The following is an 18,287-nucleotide window of genomic DNA, read 5'->3' as shown; positions in this document are numbered from 1 at the left end:
GCCAGCGCCGGGCCGGTGGCCATCGCCTGGAGAACTGAACGCGGCACTGAGACGTTCCCGCTCCCTGGGAGACCCTGTTGCCCGCAGGCGAGCAGCTCGTCCCTGTGGCCAGGTGGGTGCTGCCCTTCGCGGGTACTGTCCCCGTCCCCTCCGCGCCAGCGCGGCAGCCGGCTGGGCGCTTGGCACGCCGGCAAAGTGCCACGGGCTGCCCGGTGGGGAGAGGTGTGGAGAGAAACTGCTCGCTGGAGAGTTTGGCTCAAAAAGAGAAAGGGCTAATTCTGCTTTTTCTTGTTATTAGGTAAACTGAGTCCACAGGAGTCATCGGTACGAACCTGGTCGCAAAGGAGAGCCCTGGCCCAGGCTGCCCAGAGAGGTGTGGAGTCTCCTGCTCTGCAGAGATCCCAAACCCGCCTGGACGCGTTCCTGCCCGACGGCTCTGGGGGACCCTGCTCTGGCAGGGGCTGGGACCGGGTGACCTCCAGGGGTCCCTGCCGACCCCGGACGCTCTGGGATTCTGTGAGCAGAGCCAGCTCACCAGTCCCTGAAGGTACGGGCTCGTGTCCCAGAGAGGACGACTCCTTGGTAAGGTGAGTGTGGGCAGAAGCCCTGCAGGCGTCTCGGCCTTGGAAGAATGGATGCTTCGGAAGCAGGTGGCTTTGCGTGAGCTCTGCTCCTAGGGAAGTTTGCCGTCATTTTCTGTGCATGTTAGAGGTGGTTGGCAGGGAATTGAAACCTTGCTGAGGCAGGAACCGCTGCTGCTGTGTCGGTAAGGACACCCCTCCCCGGCAGCGCTGGAGCTGCTGGTTCCTGTCTCTGCTCAGCGTGCGCGAGCTGAATTCGTAGGAACGGCAAAGTAGAAACTGCTGTACCTTAGCCTATGGCGCAGAAAGGCTTTGTTTCATAACGGAAGTGGTTTAAAGCTTTCTGTGACTTCTCTAAGCGGCTGAAGGGGGGTGTACGCACGTGTGCTAATCAGTATGAAGAGGCTGCATGTGTGCGCAGAGGAGAGACGCGCCCAGGACCTCGCTGCCTGGGGGATGCACCCGTCAGTGCACAGCACAGGGAAAGGCACGTCCCCTGCGCAGACTGGGCATTTCGGAAAGCTGTAGCACCTTGTTTTCTTTCAGATATTTTATTAATTCTTTCCTGGGCCTGCTGGACTGCAGGAACTTAGGAAGCGTTCATGAGAGCACAGGAAATGCGTAGGTAGTTCATAAAGAACACAAAAAGGAGGAGAAAATATGAAATATATGCGATCTCTAGTCAATAGGCTGCGGCGTTATTATGCTGCGGAGGCAGGATCTCTTCCCCTTTCATTAAGTGATTGATCCCCTCTTGATTATTTGGTATCAATTTAATTGCACTCTGTCATTGCGCAGGCATCCCGTGGCTGCAGCATCCCAGGTGCTGGGACACCAGTTTAGAATCACGGAATTGCCTGGGCTGGAAGGGACCTTTCAGGTCACCCTGCCTCGCAGGCTGAGGACTGGCCTTTCTTTGGAGGCTGAGAGCAAGGGACTGTTTTTTAAGCTTCTGTCAGTTTAATATGAAAGAATTTACTTTAGATACTGCTGTCCTTAATACCCGCGTGAGAACAGGATCCGGTATATGACTAGAGTCTGGGCTCAAAGTAAATGCAAAGGAAGCGGAAAGAAGCTGAGATTTTTCACTGCAGTATCTTTATAGGGTGGTTTGGGTTTTTTTTTTTCTTTTCTTTGCAAATGACTTCCCAGAGCATTGCTGTGGACTTCGTGTTTGTTCATAATACTTTCCTAAGCCCACGTTCCAGACCGGGCATGTGCCCTACAAATGCATTGTTCTCCTGTTTCCCGCTGAGCCTTTCGCTAAAGCGCGGGAGGGAGCCCGCTCCCCGGGGATTTGCTTCGAGCTGCTCCTGCCGGGGACGTTCGCTGGAACTCCGGGAGCCGGGAAAACCCTCCTGAGAAGCACGGCTGTTTCTCAGCACTGCCCTGACTGGGGCTCCTGCCTTTGCTGGTGGGAAATGGATTTCCAGTGAGTCAGGGAACAAATCACAGGGGTGAAAATCGATGTGCCGCCGTCTCGGGCCTTCTCCTGGGCGAAGGGACCAGTGCGCTGGGAGCAGCGAGCGGGGGAACAGGTAGAGCCACGCCGTTTGTGGTGGCCGTGGCTCAGACCAGCAACGGGCTTCGGGCTGAAGGAGATTTAGGTGATTTGTTTCGCTCTCCTCTGGGCTGGACTGCAATAGCTGGGAAGCCGCGGCTTACAGAACCGCGCTATGCAGGCATTCGGTCTGGCTGGTGTCTTGGCACTGGCAAAACTATCGAAAGTTTATATGAAATTGATACTCAGGTGAGTTTTCATAGCGTGGGGGCAAATGTTATACTAAAACCTACTTTCTTTTAAACCTTGTGAGGTTATTTTGAAGAACAAATAGGACGAAGACAGATGAGAATTTTCTTTTAAAGAGACAAAAATACAAATGGGATGCCACCGGAGAGGGGTACGGCAGTTTTCTAACAGTCTCCTGTTACGCCCAGGCAGGTGTTTGCTCGTGTGTCCGTGCAGCTGAGTGGCCGCCCCGCGGCGGGGGGCAGAGCTGGGGGTGCTCACGCACAGACACGCGCTCGGCTGTGTTCTGCAGAAACGTGCTCATCTCCACACTGCGCTGATACGACGGAGGGGTTTGGCGGATGTTTTTTCCCCTCCAACATTTATTTTCCTTAAATGTACTACGGAGTCCTTGGTATGTATTTGTTTAAAAACGAACTGTACAGATACCGGTGTATTTCTGGATTGCTGCTCATGTTTCATGCATTGTAAAACACCTTTCTGATTTCAGTGGTGAGTTAAATGGGGGCTGGAAATTCACTGGCTGTAAGAGAGTCCCCAGGGTTATTGCTTGGGTTCGCTATCTTGCACTTCTGCAAGTGTTTGAAAATCTAATATAAAATCACAGGAGCTAAGGTTACGGAGAGGTTAGGAATCTAAACTTTCAGAACAATTCCAACCCTCAGCAAGAGGCTTGTTGTTCAAGACTTCTTCAAAATCAGCCCTATGCTTCGTATCTTGGCATTCTGAAAAATTTATGTTTTGATGAGGAAAGCGGAGGAGAGCACAGGGGACAGAGCAGCAGCTATGCTGAGCCATGTACGGGGTGATACTCATTTGGGTACTAAACCGTTATTCTGAGTCATCGCATGGCTTACCAGCTACTTGTCAGATGGAAAAGTTGGTAGCGCACAGGACTAGCTGCTTAAAATAGCTCATGTGGTTTGTCTACACGGTAAAGTGTGACAATACAAAACCTTATTGAAAAAATACATAGAGATTTTGTGTTTTGAAATCACACAGTGGATTTCATCACATCCTCGAGGAGGGTTTGAGCACTCTCATAAAACGAGCCTGTATCACAACGTATGAAGTTTTTCAGATTAGACCAACTCACGGGAAGATCCTCGTGTTGCCTTGTCACCAAGATCACAGAAGACCCCTGTTGTCTTTTCATTAAATGCAAATCCATTCTAAAGTCTGTGGCTGTCCGTCCAATTATTTTGATGCAAAATCATTCCCTTAATGTCACAACAGTTTGGGTTTCCTTTCAAAACCACTATAAATTTGTAGTTTAAAGAAGCTGTAGGAAGAATAGAAATGGACAGAATAGAGCCTGAAGGTCTTCAAGGACGCGCAGGGTCTGATCGTGCCCGGGAAAGCCCAGCCCAGCCTATGGAGATAGCGATGCTGAGAAAGCAGCAAGCCCCGTTTGACAGATAACGGTGCAATCAAGCAGCGGCTACTCATCATGAACGAGTGATCCCCAAGGTGTCCCAGGGCTGTGGTCCTTCAGAATGGTGCTGTGCCCTGAATCCTGGGCTGAGGGCGGTGGGGATGAGCAGAGCCAACAGTGCTCCGTTACGGACCGGCGCTGCTCCTGGGACATGCCGGAGAGGCTGGGACCTCCTCTCGTGTGCAGCAGGGAGTCCCTCTGCAGACAGCGGCGATGGAGGTAATTTTGGGAATTGGGGTGCCTGCAAAGAGCCAGGGAGCTCTGGGACTGGAGGGTCAGAGGTGGGGATCAGCCAAGAACCCGATCCCCACAGAGGAGCAAAGGAGCAGCTCTCTGGGGTCTGAGGATGGAAGATGAGGATTTTCTGCTTTCCCTCCACAAACTGCAGAAGAGGAGAGCCCTGCCAATGCGTTTGCTCTGCTCTTGCCTTTCCCAACAGCCCTCCCCGGGACGGGGGCCATAGCGTGGAGGAACCATGGCCCGGTGTCTGCCCAGAACGCGCCAGCACTGTGGGCAGGTTGGGAGAGACCAGGGGGATGAGAAGATGGTGTGTTCGTAGCGCCGCGTTGCTGGTCTGCCAACAGTACAGCGTGTTGGAGGGGTTTGAAGTGCCAGACAATACCTGGCAGCGCTGCTCGGCACCCCTGTCCCTGCACGTGCTTTGCTCGGGAGTTTAGCGCTGAGCGGGACCGGGCTGAAGAGCCGCAGAGGCTCGGCATCGGTGGTGGGCAGCCCCGAGGGCAGCGCTGGGGCACGCTCCTGCTCTGCCTCTCCAGGGGGCTGTGAACGCCTCCTCTGCCACCCTCCCGGGGGGCACGGGGCTGCCCCTCGCCCCCGCGCAGAGCCAGCGCCGTGCCGGGGAGGAGGCTGGAGGGAGCATCCCTTCTGGTCTCCCGCGACGCGCCTGAGCCATGGGTCTGGCGTCAGGGCGGCCGTGGGTGGGCGCGCGGGGCACGGGGTGCCGGGCTGGGACCGGGGCACGGGGCAGTGCTGCGAGGGGACACGGGGTGCCGTGGCCGCGCTGTTTGCTCTGGTGGGACATCTTGTTTGTTGCTCCTCTCTGCTTGTTTGGAGATGAGTCAGTCGGTTTCAGAAACGTAAAAGAGGGTTGCCTGAGGAACTGAAATGCACTTTGTTTGTTTTCAAAGGCACTTGGCAGGGTGATTGGGAGCAGGAAAAGGGGAAGAGGCTTTGAGTCACTGCGGTCCCCGTGTTACTCAGCTTTAGCAAGCGAGCAGATGCCATCCCTGAGATACGGCTTGCTTTTCTCAGGAAAAAGGAGAGAAATTTCCCCCAGCGTACATTGCTTTGTTAACTTTTTGTTTCTGACCGAGCACCATGGAGGTGAGACCTGAGCTGTGAGCTGTGAGCAGGGTCGGTGCCACCCCTTAGCCCGGAGGCGTTCCCCCTGGACCTGTCTCATTCTGCTTCTCAGAGGTGAAGGACGAAGGACAGACGTCTAAAATCGTCCCTGCTGTGCTGCTGTGACATGCAACACACATCTGTCCCGGTCTGTCAGCTGGGAGAGGCGCGGGGACCACAAACCTTCCCCCAGGTGTGTGCCCAGGTGTTCTCTGACAGGGTATTTCTCTGCTGCAAGCTGCAGGTTTCCCGGGGGATGAGCCTTTGCCATGGGGATGTCCCAGCCCTGCAGCAATCCAGGGGACCGGGGGGAGCCCTGGAGCGCGGGGAGCCCCGCGGCACCGGGAATTCCTCTGCTCGGGCAATGCTGAGGCAGCCCCTCCTGCCCCTGCCTGCAGCCCTGTGCCTGCACCAGCGTGCCCCAGCCCCGCTCTGCTGCGTGCGGCACCGCTCCCGTCCAGAGCGCAGCCCTCTGCTGCGGGCACCGCTCTGCCCTCGCTCCGCGGCGTCTGCGGCTCCTGCTCCCGGCTCCCGCTCCCCCCCGGCCTGGGCATCACACCGACACCCGTCCCCAGGGAAAGCGTTCTTCTCCCGGCTTTGCCAAGTGGTAATTTGAGCGATGCGAGGGATGCTGAGCAAGCGAGGGAAGGGACAAGCTGAAGTTAGGGGAGTATCTGAAGGAAGTAGTGCTTTAGGGACAGAGTGTTGCAGAGAAGCAGCTGTTCAGTGAGAACTGTTGTGTGCAGGAACGGAAAAAAAATAAGCAGATTTCTTTACTTGCCAAGCCTAATTCTTAACTCTCTTATGAGCACAACACATACCGAGGGCCCCGGTGAGCTGCTAGAAGAGATTTATGCGACGTGCACCTAAACCACAGCTCACGTGGCCGGCTTTCCGGCCCCGTACTTGTTGATGGCGTGGGGGGCGATGGCGTTTTAGTTTCCTCAGCGCTGCGGCAGCGTTGAGCAATGCCGTGTTGAACGCCCTTGCACCGACATGGCTCTGAGGAGGCTCATCCAGCAGAACCACAACGCCAACTTCGTGGGCTTCGGTGCCGGCGCGGCCGCTGGGGAGCCGGCCGTGCCGATGGACAGCAGGAGGATCCAGCACCTGGCCAACACGGTGGGGACGCTGCCCCGCGGACGCAAGCAGGTACGCGGGCGCTGCAGGGGGCTGGCGGCTCGCTGCCGGTGTCTGCAGGGGTAAGGGGAACCCGCCGAGTGTCCCCGAGTCACCGCACAGGTCCTCTGCGGCTCCGGCTTCAGGGTGCTGGAAGGATTACCGCCGTTTTTGGGGTGGCAGTGAAATCTTTGGAGCACTGGCAGCGAGGGAAGCTCCGCAGGGGAGTGAGCGAGGAGGGGTTCTGCCTGCGGGGTCTCGGGCACATGAAGAGCTGCTGCAGCCGAGGTCCTGCCCCGGCTGCGCTGCTTCTCCATCCGCAGCAGCGCTGCGGCTCCAAAGAGGCTCCCGCTGTCTGCGTGTTCCTTTAAACTTGCACTTACTTCAGCACAGCGGCCTGGCTGGGCTGGCCCTTCTGCAGTGCTGACAGAGGGCACCCACCGTGAGTTATTTCCATCCGGATTTTGGAACATTTTGCCACAGCTGTTGGGGCTGGTTGGGCTGTCCCTCTCGCCTGGGCTTTTCCCCCAGAACAGCACATTTCTGCTGGTTCCAACTGCGTTCCCACAAACGTCTCTCTTGCTCTTGCTGTAAACTGCCAGCCGAGCGATTCCAGCGTTGGGCTCTTTGTCCAGCATGAAGAAGCCTAAATAGAAAATGTCTGAGGCACGTTATAACCTGAAGGCGTTATCAGAAAACTGGTACATAATATCTGTGCGCTTAAGGCTTTGCTTTGTTCAGGAACAGCAACACACTTAATCCTTTTCTTTGCCCGAGTGTGGGGAGATAAAGGAAAGCCGGAGCCGGGCTGATCTTGGGACAGTGGCTGCTGGGTGGCACCCAGCGCCCACGGCTGCGATGGAGCAGCTTTGTGTGGCCGGTGCTGGGGAGGCTGATGGCCGCGGCTGCAAGGTGGCCACGGCTGCTAATGATGAATTACAGCACGGGGTGCGCTGGCCATCGGCTCTTTGCCTGGTCTGCGGGTCCTGCTTACCCACGGGGGCTCTCCCACCTCTCCCTTCTCTCCCCCGGCAAATGCACGCTCATAAAGCAGGGTGTTTCTGTGGGCGGCCACGCTGCGGCTTCATTTTATACTGCTGAAGCCTGAGACATTTGGCTATATTGATTACAAACTTTTCAATGATAATATAATTCCTTATTCACGGGTCATTTTTATGGGAAGAATCAGTGTTCAACACCGATCCTGGCTTTTTCCAGGCATCTCTTCGGCACAGGTCTCCCTAGGCTGAAGCAGGGATCCTGGATGCTCGTTGCCATGACCATACGTGCATCGGCTCGGAAACGCTATGCAGCTGCCACGACAAACTGCAGAGATAACTGTCTGCATTTACCTTAATTTAGATGCTCTTTCTGCCATTTCTGACCAGGCATCAAGTTTATAAATGCCCACAGATTTTTAGGGGAAAGGTACAAAAGAAAGGTGAGGTCCTAGCGTAACAGAGGTGTGATTTGAGCTATAGAGAATAGTTACAGCCTAAATGGGAATGATGGCAATCCCTGGACTTCAAAATCTTGGAGCCTCACCCCTTTCAGCTGCGGGAGCGATGCCTTGGTGCTGTGTGCCCGTCAGCCCCTCGTCCTTGCAGGAGCGCACAAGTGCCCCGAGGACCGAGCAGCGCAGCCCAGCCCAGCCGGTGGCACGGGGCGGCCGCATGCCGAGCCCCGCTGGCCCCTCTTCCCGGCACCGCACCCCTAAAAGAAGGAATATTCCTTGTCTTATTTGAAAACACAGGGCTGCCATGTAGGGATGTTGTTCTTTTTTTAATTATGCAAAATAAGAGAAGAGAGTTGTGGGCTTGGAAGGACCAGTGAGAGGTCCATCTCCGATGCTCTATCGGATGCAGGCTTTTTCTTGAATGGTCATTCCTCTTGTCTTTCCCATTTCTACTGTCCTCAGAGATTGCACCTCCAGCAGCTTGGGGAAGAGTTCTCTGCTCCGAGCACTTTTGCCATCAGAAAATTTTTCTGGGGATAAAACCTGAATTTTTCCACTTCTTCTCGTGCTTTTTCACAGCAGCCCCTATCACCCTAAACAGGGTCTTCCAACTGGCATTGCCACAGGGGTCTCCCAGCCGAGGTACTGCTGGTCCCAGACCTCTCTCCCCCCCGAAGTAGGTGTTGGTGAGTTTCTGAAAGCTAATCGGGAAGATGTCAAATTATCACCCCTGTGCAAAAAAAAGACTCACGTTTCTTCATTTTATATTGCCTGGTGGTAGCTCAGCTCTCGGTTTTAACTCGTTGCAGGGAAGACTGGATAGCCGGCCTGTGGCCGATTTTTTTCTAATAAAGCTGGAATGAGTTACTGCATTACCATCTCCCACCAAGGATGCCCAGACATATTCTGGAGGTGAACAACTGAACCAATATTACGATGTGCCAAGTACTTGTGGGTTTTTTTATTTTGGAAATACTCAATTTTATATTTAAAAGTTTTGTGAAAATGAAAGAGCTGATGTATAACCAGTTTTCCAGGGCTTAATTTCCAACATAATAAAAATAAACGTGAATTCCTTCAACAACCACCTCTTGCAGATTACTGCCATCCTTCACACCAGAATGTGTTGCGGTTGGGACTCTGTCCTGCAGTAATGCCAGTTTAATGTCTTCCACGGGTGTTGTTATCAGACCCGTTACTGTGTGAAATTCCTCTCTAACTCACTTGGGAAGGAAGCGTAGTGGGGAGGAAGGTTTCTTGGGCAGGAGGGAGCACCTTTTCCAAGCTCTGCAGGCAGCGGTTGCCGTCAGCAGCTAGCAGGGGGCTCTGGAGGTGGTGACGAGTTGGCTGGTGTCCTGGACCTTACTGCGTTTCCTCTTGTTCTGAAAGTTCAAGTTCTCGTTTGGCGGAGGGAGAGGCTGCCTGGGTGCAGGCTGGCGGTGGGATGCCACCGGCTGTTTTAGTTTTTCTCCAAACTGCTGATTTTAGCCGTGTACCTCAAAGAACCGTGAACCCACTGACCCTTTTCCACTCCAATTTCTGGTTGCAGCTTGCCTTGACCAGATCCAGCTCTTTGGGCGACTCTTCAAGGCCACAAAGGTATGAACACATTCTTCTGTAATCACTGTTATTTACTTATTCTGCATGAACCGTGTGTCCTGGGAGTCTTCCCATGTAGCAGCCCCCGTGGGATACGGGTGCAAGGCAGAGAGTGGCACCCAACACCTGGGACGTGCAGTGGCAACGGTGACGTTTAGTTTGGGCGAAGGACGAGCAGGCACCAGTGCTGCAAGGGAAGGTGTGCTGCCACCCCGCACAGGGAGGGACAGTGGCCGGGACACGATCCCTTCGATTCGAAATACGGAGTGCACGAAACGTGGCACCCCGACATTCGTATGGAATTCTGTGTGTTCTTCTTGCAGGCACCTCGTTGCTATATTAAAAGAAGATAAAGAGACGTTTGGGTTTGAAATCCAGGTAAGAATTAAATGACAAGTCGATTCATTTAGAGATAAAATATGGTGCAGTCTCTTAAGTGTCACATCCTCAAAATGAGGTGACGACAGCATAGAGCAGACAGGGATCTGCCAGCTCCTCGTGAAACTCGAAGAGCTCACAGTCGTGACACAGACACAAGAGGCATTTCCAAGGATTTTTTCATAGCGAAGGTCACAGATGAGAATTTCTGGCCTTCTCACAAGTCACAGAGTTGAATGCAGGAGGAACCTCATCCAAATCCAGCAAAGCAGCAATGGCAGTGCCTTCTTACCTCCATAAGTGAATATTTTTTGGGAGAAATGTATATGAGAATATTTTTGTATAAAAAGAGAGAGATCAATAAACTCTCTCTCCAAAGAATACCTTACACCAGCGTTTTGCTACTTCCTTTGACATATATAGAGACATACGTATTTTTGAAGTAGATCTATAGTATTGACATGTATTTTAGTAAATAAAGCATGACCTTAATGACTTTAATGACTAAATCATAGAGGAAGAAATTCTGTTAGATGTGGAAGTCAGTAAATCTTCAAGTAGGAAAACCAGAATCTTATCAGGAGTACTGCTAATGGGAGATTTTTGTTCTGTAGTTTGTTTTTTTTTGTTCAAAAGGTAGCTCTTAGATCAGTAGGCCTGCTAAAATCCCAGTTATCAATAACAAAATAATCCCAGGAATAAAGGGATGCCGTTTTGGGGGCAGCGGGCTGTGGCGGTACCGCAGAGCTCCGCCTGTGCGTGCCAGACCTCCCTCCTCGCCCCGTTCCGATTACCGTGGCAGCAGGGCATCTTCAAAGAGCTTGCCTATATCTGTGCATAAAGGGAAAATAGTATTTTCAGTGAAATTAGTGTATTAGGAAAAGCTTAACTTTCTCAAATTTGGTTGTGTGACTAATGAGCGGGTAAGCGTTCAGCTCTTCAACAGTGGAGAGCTTTCAGAAGGAAAGATAATTGAGTCAATTATCGGGCTTTTGTGTAAATTGTCAGGGCAGATTTTCATTATATGTGACATTCTGATTAAAAATAATTGTTCTTGGCACATTTTCTTACTGAATGTACATTCAGCGAGAGCGCTTCACTAGAAAGTCGGGCTACAGAAAGGCAGCATCTGTCTGATGCTAAGGATAAGCCATTATTTAGAAGCTGTAATTTCATTACTACAAGTTAAATTTAGACAAACCAGAGTAAGATGATGTGAAACTCTGGGTCTTCCATCTGCAGGGAGCTCATGAGAACTGCAGCGATGGCGGAATGCCAGACCTTCTCACGTGTTACCGCTTCTTCTCCCACTTCCCACTGGCGGAGCGGAGCCGGGGGGCGAGACGGATGCTGTGCGGCTCCCGGAGTCCCTGGGTGTTTGTAGAGCAGACGCTCTGGTAGCACGTCTCTGCCCTCACTGCAGCCACCTAAAAGCTAGGTGTCCTCTCCAAAACCACAGCCCAGTCCTCCTCCACAGTCCGTGAGGAGGAGAAGTACAGGAGAGGGAGGTCCACCCTCCTGGTTGGAGTGCTTCTCTTGGGGCCATCAGTCACACCCTGGAGATGTCCGCCGTTGTCGGTGGCTCTGGTGGGGACGTTGAGACACCTCTGTCCAGATGGCTCCAGTTAGGTGTGATGAATCCCATCCTGCTTGTCCAGCTCTTGTTGCTCAAGCTGGCCCAGTCTTTCAGGTTGTAGGTGAGACCTACCACTCTGAAATAGGTCAAAAAAAAAAAAAAAGGGCATGTGTAGCCTGCAGTGGCATGTCCTCCGAGACCCTCAGGTTTCACGTGGTGCTCTTAGTTTAGCCAGAAGTTTTACTGTTGACCTGCTGTTGGCTGAAATCCCTGTATTGGTGTGATTTGGCCAGGTAAGCCCTGGACTCACCTGGACTTCATCCCTGTTTGTTCCACACTGGCTGAGAAAATGGAGAATCTAACATGTCTTCTTATATCTGGGTTAGATGTGTCATGGGTTTTCAGGAAGTTTAGCTTCAGTCTTAAATTTTGGTAGGAAGATGTGGCTAAATACCGATATTTGCATGTAACCGAGAAGACATTTCCTGTCGTTGCAAGATCTGGTCAGGTTGCGTCGCCTACTTTTGCATTTTTCTAAATACATGTCAGCACTGATCACCACATGATGGATTTATACTTAGAATTACTTAATGTGCATTTAAATGTGTAAGTCAAGAATAAAAAGCACTTTCTAGGGGGTGTGGGGACGTGAGTGGGTAATGAGTCTGAGAGCCCAAAAGAGCAAAAGTAGGTTCAACTCTCCTGGCTCTTCAGTTCTGATTGTGAACCGACCTCTCTGGCAGCACCCTCCAGCGCAGGACAATCCAGAAGGCAGCCTGCATCCCTGTCTGCTAACAGCTGTTCTCGGCTGAAGTTACCGCATTTTTGATAATGAACAACCAACTTGCTGTAAAATTAGTTTTCGCAAAAAACAACGTACAGGCAGGTGTCTGCTGGTCTCTGTCATGAGAATGCAATATCTCATTATTGGGTTATAACATTTTGGTGTTCTCACGTGTGTGATAATACACCCGGCTCATCACAGCCTTCTCATTTAAAAAAAATGTGCAAAAAGACTATTCATTTTTAAATTGTTTTCATGGCTTTAGTATCGTTAACGCTGTCCCTTCGGTATTTACAGACTATTAGATTTCCGCACCAAAATGATTACTCCCTGGAGGTATGCACTTGCGTCTGCAAAATTCAAGAAGAAAGTCCTGCCCATCTTTCTGGCCTTCAAATTGGTAACTATTTGTGGTTTTTTCCTGCTGTGGGTGGCCTTATTTTGCTTTTCTCTGGATTAGTTTCATTGCAGAGCACGTGGACGGTGTGCGTGTGCTGCAGATGCTCATTTTCGCCTCTGTCTCTCCACCAGGCGATATCCTCGCCAGCATCAACGGCGTCAACACTGATGGTTTTAGTCACAAGCAAATAGTAGACTTGATAAAGTCTTCAGGGAACTATCTAAGGTAGCCCCCCCCCCTTCAAATGGGTTTTAGCTCAGCAGTCCCTCCGCAGGAAGCCCCGAGGGCTCCTGGTGCTGCCCTGCAGCCCGTGCTGGCCCGGGGGCTCTGGCAGCACTCGTCGCTCCTCGCCCCGCGGGTGCCAGCGTCGCCTGCTCTTTACAGGTTAGAGACCATCAACGGGGCCATGTTTCTGCGGAAAATGGAGCTGGAGACCAAGCTGCAGTTGCTGAAGGTAATATAATTAATTAGTTAATCTGTTGTTGAATGCAGAGGGCTGTTGTGGAGCCGCTGCTGACGGGGGTGGGGGGTGTCCTTGGGGCTGGGTGTCCTGGCAGGGGCAGACACCCGTGTGACCCCCACTGCCAGCACCCCCAGCCGCGGTCCCTGTAATATTTGCTGTGTGTTTTTTTGGTAATGTTTCCCCCACAATAGTTTCTGTAACTCACTGAGCATTTCCCTTGTCTCTGTCGCGGCTGTGCCCAGCGGGTAGGCAACCTCCCCTGCAAGAGCACGACCGCATATTTTAACGCACTCTATATTTAGCAAAAAGGGAAGCTGAGGCTCGTTAGGGCCGGCACGCTGACGACACCTCTGACGTGTAGAACTTCTGTTGCCCAGCGCGGCTGGGAGCCGGTTTTTGGGTGCCGGTGGCCCGGTGAGCCTCTCCGCTCGCCCCGCTGCAGCCGCAGTGCCGCAGGCCCCGCAAGGGCTTTCCGCAGCTGGGACTCCATCGACCTCAGTGAGGAGTTTTTCCTTATGGCAACTCTGTGCCAAAACCTCTGCGCAGGAGTATGGTACTTTAAACAGTGCGTTAAAAATGAATCTGGCTAGAATAAACCTCGTGCCAAATGGGTGAGGCTTGCCAGGGCTGAGCAGCGGGGCAGGGTTTGCCGTATGTGCCATTGCCTATAAAATATAACCCCTGCCACGGGGGTGATTTCATGTTTAGTATTTAGCACGTTTAAAGCAATGTTTATTTAATTTGGTTTGTGCTGCGTTTGTAAGAGCTTGGCACAGGGAGCTGCAGTTTGCTGCGTGCCGCTGGTGCTGCAGGTGCTTAAGGGTGGCCGTGGGCTGGGGGGGAGGAAAGGAGGGGACCCCCCACCCTTGGCCGGGCTGCGGCCGGGGGTGCCGAGGGCAGTGTGGGATCTGCCTTGGTCACGGTCACTCCAGCCTAGGAGATGGGCGAGGAGGTCACGGCGAGACCTCCGTGGGCTCGGTTTCCCCTCCAAGGCTCGTTAGACTGATGGGGGCTGTGGAGGAGGCTTTTGGAAACAGCCGAGATGGTTTTAGGCATTGCCCCCCCCACAGCTGGCTGTTATTTTCTCTCTGGAGGAGGTAAAACCGCCCGCCGGGCTGTGGGGGGCTCTCGGGTGGTGGGACGAGCCGGCAGAGCCGAGCCTGGGGGTGCTCCCTGTGGGGCTGGGGCTGGGACAAACCCCTGCGCGCCCGGCGTGGTCCGGCGGGGCGGGAGGCGTTGGGAGTGCTGGGGCCACGCGTGGAGCTGTGTGTGACCGTGTCCCCGCTGCCCGAGGCTGGCGGGAGCCGGGGCGGTGGTCGGGGATGCTGAGACTGCCCGGCCGGATGGCGAGAGCAGGCCGGGCGAGAAACGAGCCAGACCCCAGAGGCAGAGAGCTCATTGCTGTGCTAATGGGAACGCTTCAGCAGGATGCTCCCGTCCTGGCCACGGTCAGGGCTCCCTGGCAAGCCATTCCATCTCGTTCCTTAGAAATCTGGATGAAATAACTGGTAAAGTTACCAGAAATGGGACATCACTCCCCCTTCTCCCCCCCACCCCTTTCTAGGGAAATTATAAGGCCCGAATCTCAAAATCTGCTGTGAAATGTTCTGTTTCAAAAGGGGAGTTTTTCGATAACAGCTGTTTCCCAGAAGTGCCAAACCCCTGTGACAAGTGTCGGTACCGGGTAAAAGATGGGTGTGTGCCCGATGCTGCGCTCTCACGCCAGCGTGGCTGCAGCGCAGAGAACCTGACTCTGTTTGTAACAGTCTCTGGTGCCTCGCTGTGTTTGTCACCGTCGCGGGTCCCTTACTGAAGGGTGTGCTCGGTCACCGCAAACCCCTGTGACCGCAGCGCCCCGGTGCCGTGCCCGCGAGCGCTCAGCATCCCGTGTTTGGCATGCGGCTGCACACGCATGTCCTGCCCTGGTGTCACAGCCCACGCGGGGGACGGCGGCTGGGACACGGACCCTTCCCCGCCACCACCGCCGTGCCGGTGGGACGGGCACCCAGCCACGAGCAGGTACCCGCGCCCTGCGCCAGCCCTCTGCCAGAGCATGTCCAAATGCACTAGGAAGGGATTTCGCAAGAAGGGAAAAGGCTGGTTTCCTGGTGCCCTCATAAATGGCTTCTGCTCGGTAGGTTGAGGGACCCCAGGCAGACCCTCTGTGCCACCCCCTCCTGCGGCTGGGGGCTGCCCAGCCTCTGCGGGGGGCTGGGGGCTCGCTGGGTGTCCCAGTGCGTCCCATAGGGCATCCTGCAGCGGACCACGGTCTTCAGTTTGTGAGTGATTGTTCCGAAATGGGGAAAAGAGAAACAATGTGAATGCAATAGCAGGATTGCCCACGCGAGCTTGGTCTGGCCAGCCCGGGTTTGCCAGCCCGTCCGGCTGCGTGCCCAAGGAGCACCGGGTCCACGCAGGTTACTGGGGAAGTGCCTACTGCCGCCGCCTCCAGCTGCAGGTCCACCTGCGTTTTGGTCTTCTTGCTTTGAATCAGGTTTATTTGCTATCTCAAAAGCTGATGTGCAACAGAGGGGAAGAAAATTGTTGCTCCTGGTTGGCACGGGGTTGGAACGTGTTGGCACCCTGGAGGTTGTCAGGCCAGCTAGTGCAGACAAGAGCCGTGCCATGCTGCGCCACCGGAGCCCGGAGGAGGAGCGGGGTGCCCGTTCCCGGCCGGCGGCTCCAGGGGTGCGGGGGGCTGGTGTCTGTCCCGTGGGCTGGAGGCGAGCAGCACCGTCGCCAGGCTTCTGCTTCTCACATCAGAGGCGTACAGCACCTCAGCCCCAGCCCCCAGGGCACGGCTGGGCTTGTGCTTTCTGGAAGAACTTTGCCAAACTCCGGGGAAACTGTCTCAGTGAGAAGGTACGAGCGCTTCCTGTAGGCGACCTGTACTTCCTAGATACTCTGTTTTCTCTACAAGTGTTTTGTGCTTCTGCGAAAGCGCGTGGTGACGGAGCCCTTTTCTCCCCACAGCAAACGCTGCAGCAGAAGTGGGTGGAGCTGCGCTGCCTGCTCTCCCAGGAACGGCGCTTGCTGCACGGTACGTCCTCCTTTCCGGGTCGGAAACCGCAGCGCTGCCGAGTCCTCCTGCGGAAATGCGCTCCGATCAGTGAAGAGCAATTCTCTAATCTGATTTTCATTTGCTTTCCTTTTCCACTGTTAACGAAGGCATGGGGCTGGCCCTGGGAAAGTGTTTTTTTTCCGGGAGTAATGAATTTGGACGCTGCTTGACTGATGCAGAGCAAAGGCTCTTTTGCATGAGTTCTAGGAAAGGGGTTGATGTAGGTTGCAAAGTTTTTCCCCACCTTTATTTTGGACTTAGCAGGGGCGGGATCCGTTTGGTTGGTTTTTTAACGGGTTGCCCAGGGAGCAGCTTTGATTCTGCGTGTGGGGGGAGGCAGGGGCAGAGAGCACCCTGCAGCCGGGAAGCCGCTCCCCAGGAGGGAACGGGGATGCTGAGATGCCGGGCACGATGTCCCCTGCGCCACCGGGGCATGGGCATCCTGGAGCCACGAATAACGCTCCTCCTCGCCTTCTGCTTGCAGGGGAGGTGAACGACAACGCTCTGCTGGGCGCACTGGAGCTGGAGGAGTCCGGCTTGCTTGGTGGCTGCGACGCGCCGGGACCCCTCTTTCCGAGGAAGCCTCGCTTCTCCAGCGAGAGCAGCTCCCGCAGCCGGCTGAGCTCCATGACTCTGGACAGCGAGGACAGCTTCTACCAGAGCGGCGCCTTCGAGGATTCCGCAGCGGAGAGCCTGAGCCGCCAGTCCAGCGTGGACGACGACTGCTTCTTCCCGCGGGACGTGGAGGGCGCTGCCGGGAGGTCGTCCCTGCGCAGGAACCGCAGCATCAGCCTGGCCAGCAGCGGGTCCATGTCCCCGCTCTGGGAGGGCAGCAGCAGCAGTAGTTTTGGGACCCTCCCGCGGAAAAGCAGGCGACCCAGTGTCCGAAAGCACCTTTTGAAATTCATTCCGGGCCTTCACCGGGCGGTGGAAGAGGAAGAAAGTCGGGTGTGACATGGCATGCGTCATCCGCAGTGGCTGGGTCTCTGCGCGGGGGACGGCTGCGTGGGCTGGGACCGAGGGCAGCAGCTCGCCCAGGAGCACGCGGTGGGTGAAACGCGGTGGCACGGCCTGTTTCCTCTCCTCACGCAACCTCACAACAGGACTGATGGTATTTAAAATGCTCTGGGGTTTTTTAATTATTTTAATTTTCAATCAGAGCACACCGTGGACCTCTTCATTAACGTGAAAAATGACTAACTCTGAAATGTGAAGAACCTTTGCAGGACTTCCTCAGCGTACTTTAGTGTTAATAACGGTTTTTAATTGAATGCAAAATTGATAGCTATTTATTTCCTGTTACCGAAGTCATAGTCTCACAAAGGTCTTTAATAAAAGTGCTTCTACTAAAGCCAGTGACAGAGTCCCATTAGAGAGAGGATGGAGCCCGGAGCGTACGGCAGAGAGAGACCCCCCATGGGCGGCAGCGCTTTGAGATGAGGGGCAGGGGTTTGCCCGTGGTTTGCGGTGGGGGATTTAGGTGGGTGTGCAGGAGTGGGCCAGGGGCCCACTTGCCAGCTCCACCGGCACGTACGTGGCCATCGGGACCCGCACTGGCCACTTGACTGCGGGACTGGCCATCAGGACCTGCACCGGCCGTTTGACTGTGGGGGTGCCCACGCCGGCCTGTGCAGGGCCATTGCCCTGAGACACGGCCACCGCTCGAGGACGTGCGTGCTCGATACGTGTGTCGGAACAGAAAGGGCGAACTCCACCATCCGCTTCCCAGTCTCCAACGCAGGGATGGGTTCCCCTGGTCCGCCGTGCTGCCAGCGCCCACAGATTTACAAAGTGACTCGATGACATTTAAGGTCCCTTCCAACCCAAACCATTCTATGATTCGATGAACACTGGCCGCCGTCGCATCTCTTAGCAGCCGTTGTATAAGCCCTGTGAAAACCTGGTTTGTCAGCTGTGATGCGGCCAGCTGCAATCTCTGCCCCATGTCCCGCCACTGCCCCGTGTCCCGCCAAACCTCTCTCCTTGCGGGGATTTGGAGCAGAGAGGACCCTCCTGAGCACACCGGCAGCCACCGGCTCTTCTGCGGTGCCCGTGCCTGTGCGCTGGCTGCCCCGAGCAGCTGGGGGCGTGCGGGGCCGGGTGCCCGATCACCGTGCACCCCTGTCTTGAAGGCGAGGGGTGCGGCGGGGGCACCGGTGGCAGTGGGCGAGGGGGCAAACAGGCTGGAGGCCTGCAGCAAGAGCGCTCCCCGGGGACAGGGGCTCGGAGTGTGGGTCTGCTGGGCGTGGGGGGAGGCAAAGGGACGGCAGCTGCCATAGGGAAGGAGCGGGCGGGGGGTCTCTCCGTGTCCCCCATTTCCCAG

The 18,287-nt window shown here is 54.7% G+C and overlaps 1 protein-coding gene across 1 annotated transcript; it reads left to right on the top strand.

Annotated features, from left to right (window-relative positions):
• The first annotated feature begins 5,816 nt into the window (after window positions 1–5,816).
• Window positions 5,817–17,317, top strand: CYTIP (cytohesin 1 interacting protein). Its single transcript, XM_074595571.1, has 8 exons — window positions 5,817–6,280; window positions 9,253–9,302; window positions 9,626–9,680; window positions 12,338–12,440; window positions 12,572–12,665; window positions 12,825–12,894; window positions 15,877–15,943; window positions 16,449–17,317. Exons 1-8 carry the CDS (start codon window positions 6,125–6,127, stop codon window positions 16,916–16,918), a joined length of 1,065 nt encoding a protein of 354 aa, XP_074451672.1. The 5' UTR covers window positions 5,817–6,124; the 3' UTR covers window positions 16,919–17,317.
• Window positions 17,318–18,287: the final 970 nt, after the last annotated feature.

This window comes from Larus michahellis, chromosome 7, assembly GCF_964199755.1.
Source record: "Larus michahellis chromosome 7, bLarMic1.1, whole genome shotgun sequence".
Taxonomy (NCBI): domain Eukaryota; kingdom Metazoa; phylum Chordata; class Aves; order Charadriiformes; family Laridae; genus Larus; species Larus michahellis.
The sequence above is the reverse complement of the archived record's forward strand: the minus strand, read 5'-3'. Positions and strand labels throughout refer to the sequence as shown.

What these genes read in the sequence shown, in the direction of transcription:
- CYTIP (XM_074595571.1), top strand. Translation starts at nt 6,125, where the DNA reads ATGGCTCTGAGGAGGCTCATCCAGCAGAACCACAACGCCAACTTCGTG. An exon ending in CCAAGCTGCAGTTGCTGAAG is followed by an intron (nt 12,895 to 15,876) that starts GTAATATAATTA and finishes TTCTCCCCACAG; the next exon opens with CAAACGCTGCAGCAGAAGTG. An exon ending in GGAACGGCGCTTGCTGCACG is followed by an intron (nt 15,944 to 16,448) that starts GTACGTCCTCCT and finishes TTCTGCTTGCAG; the next exon opens with GGGAGGTGAACGACAACGCT.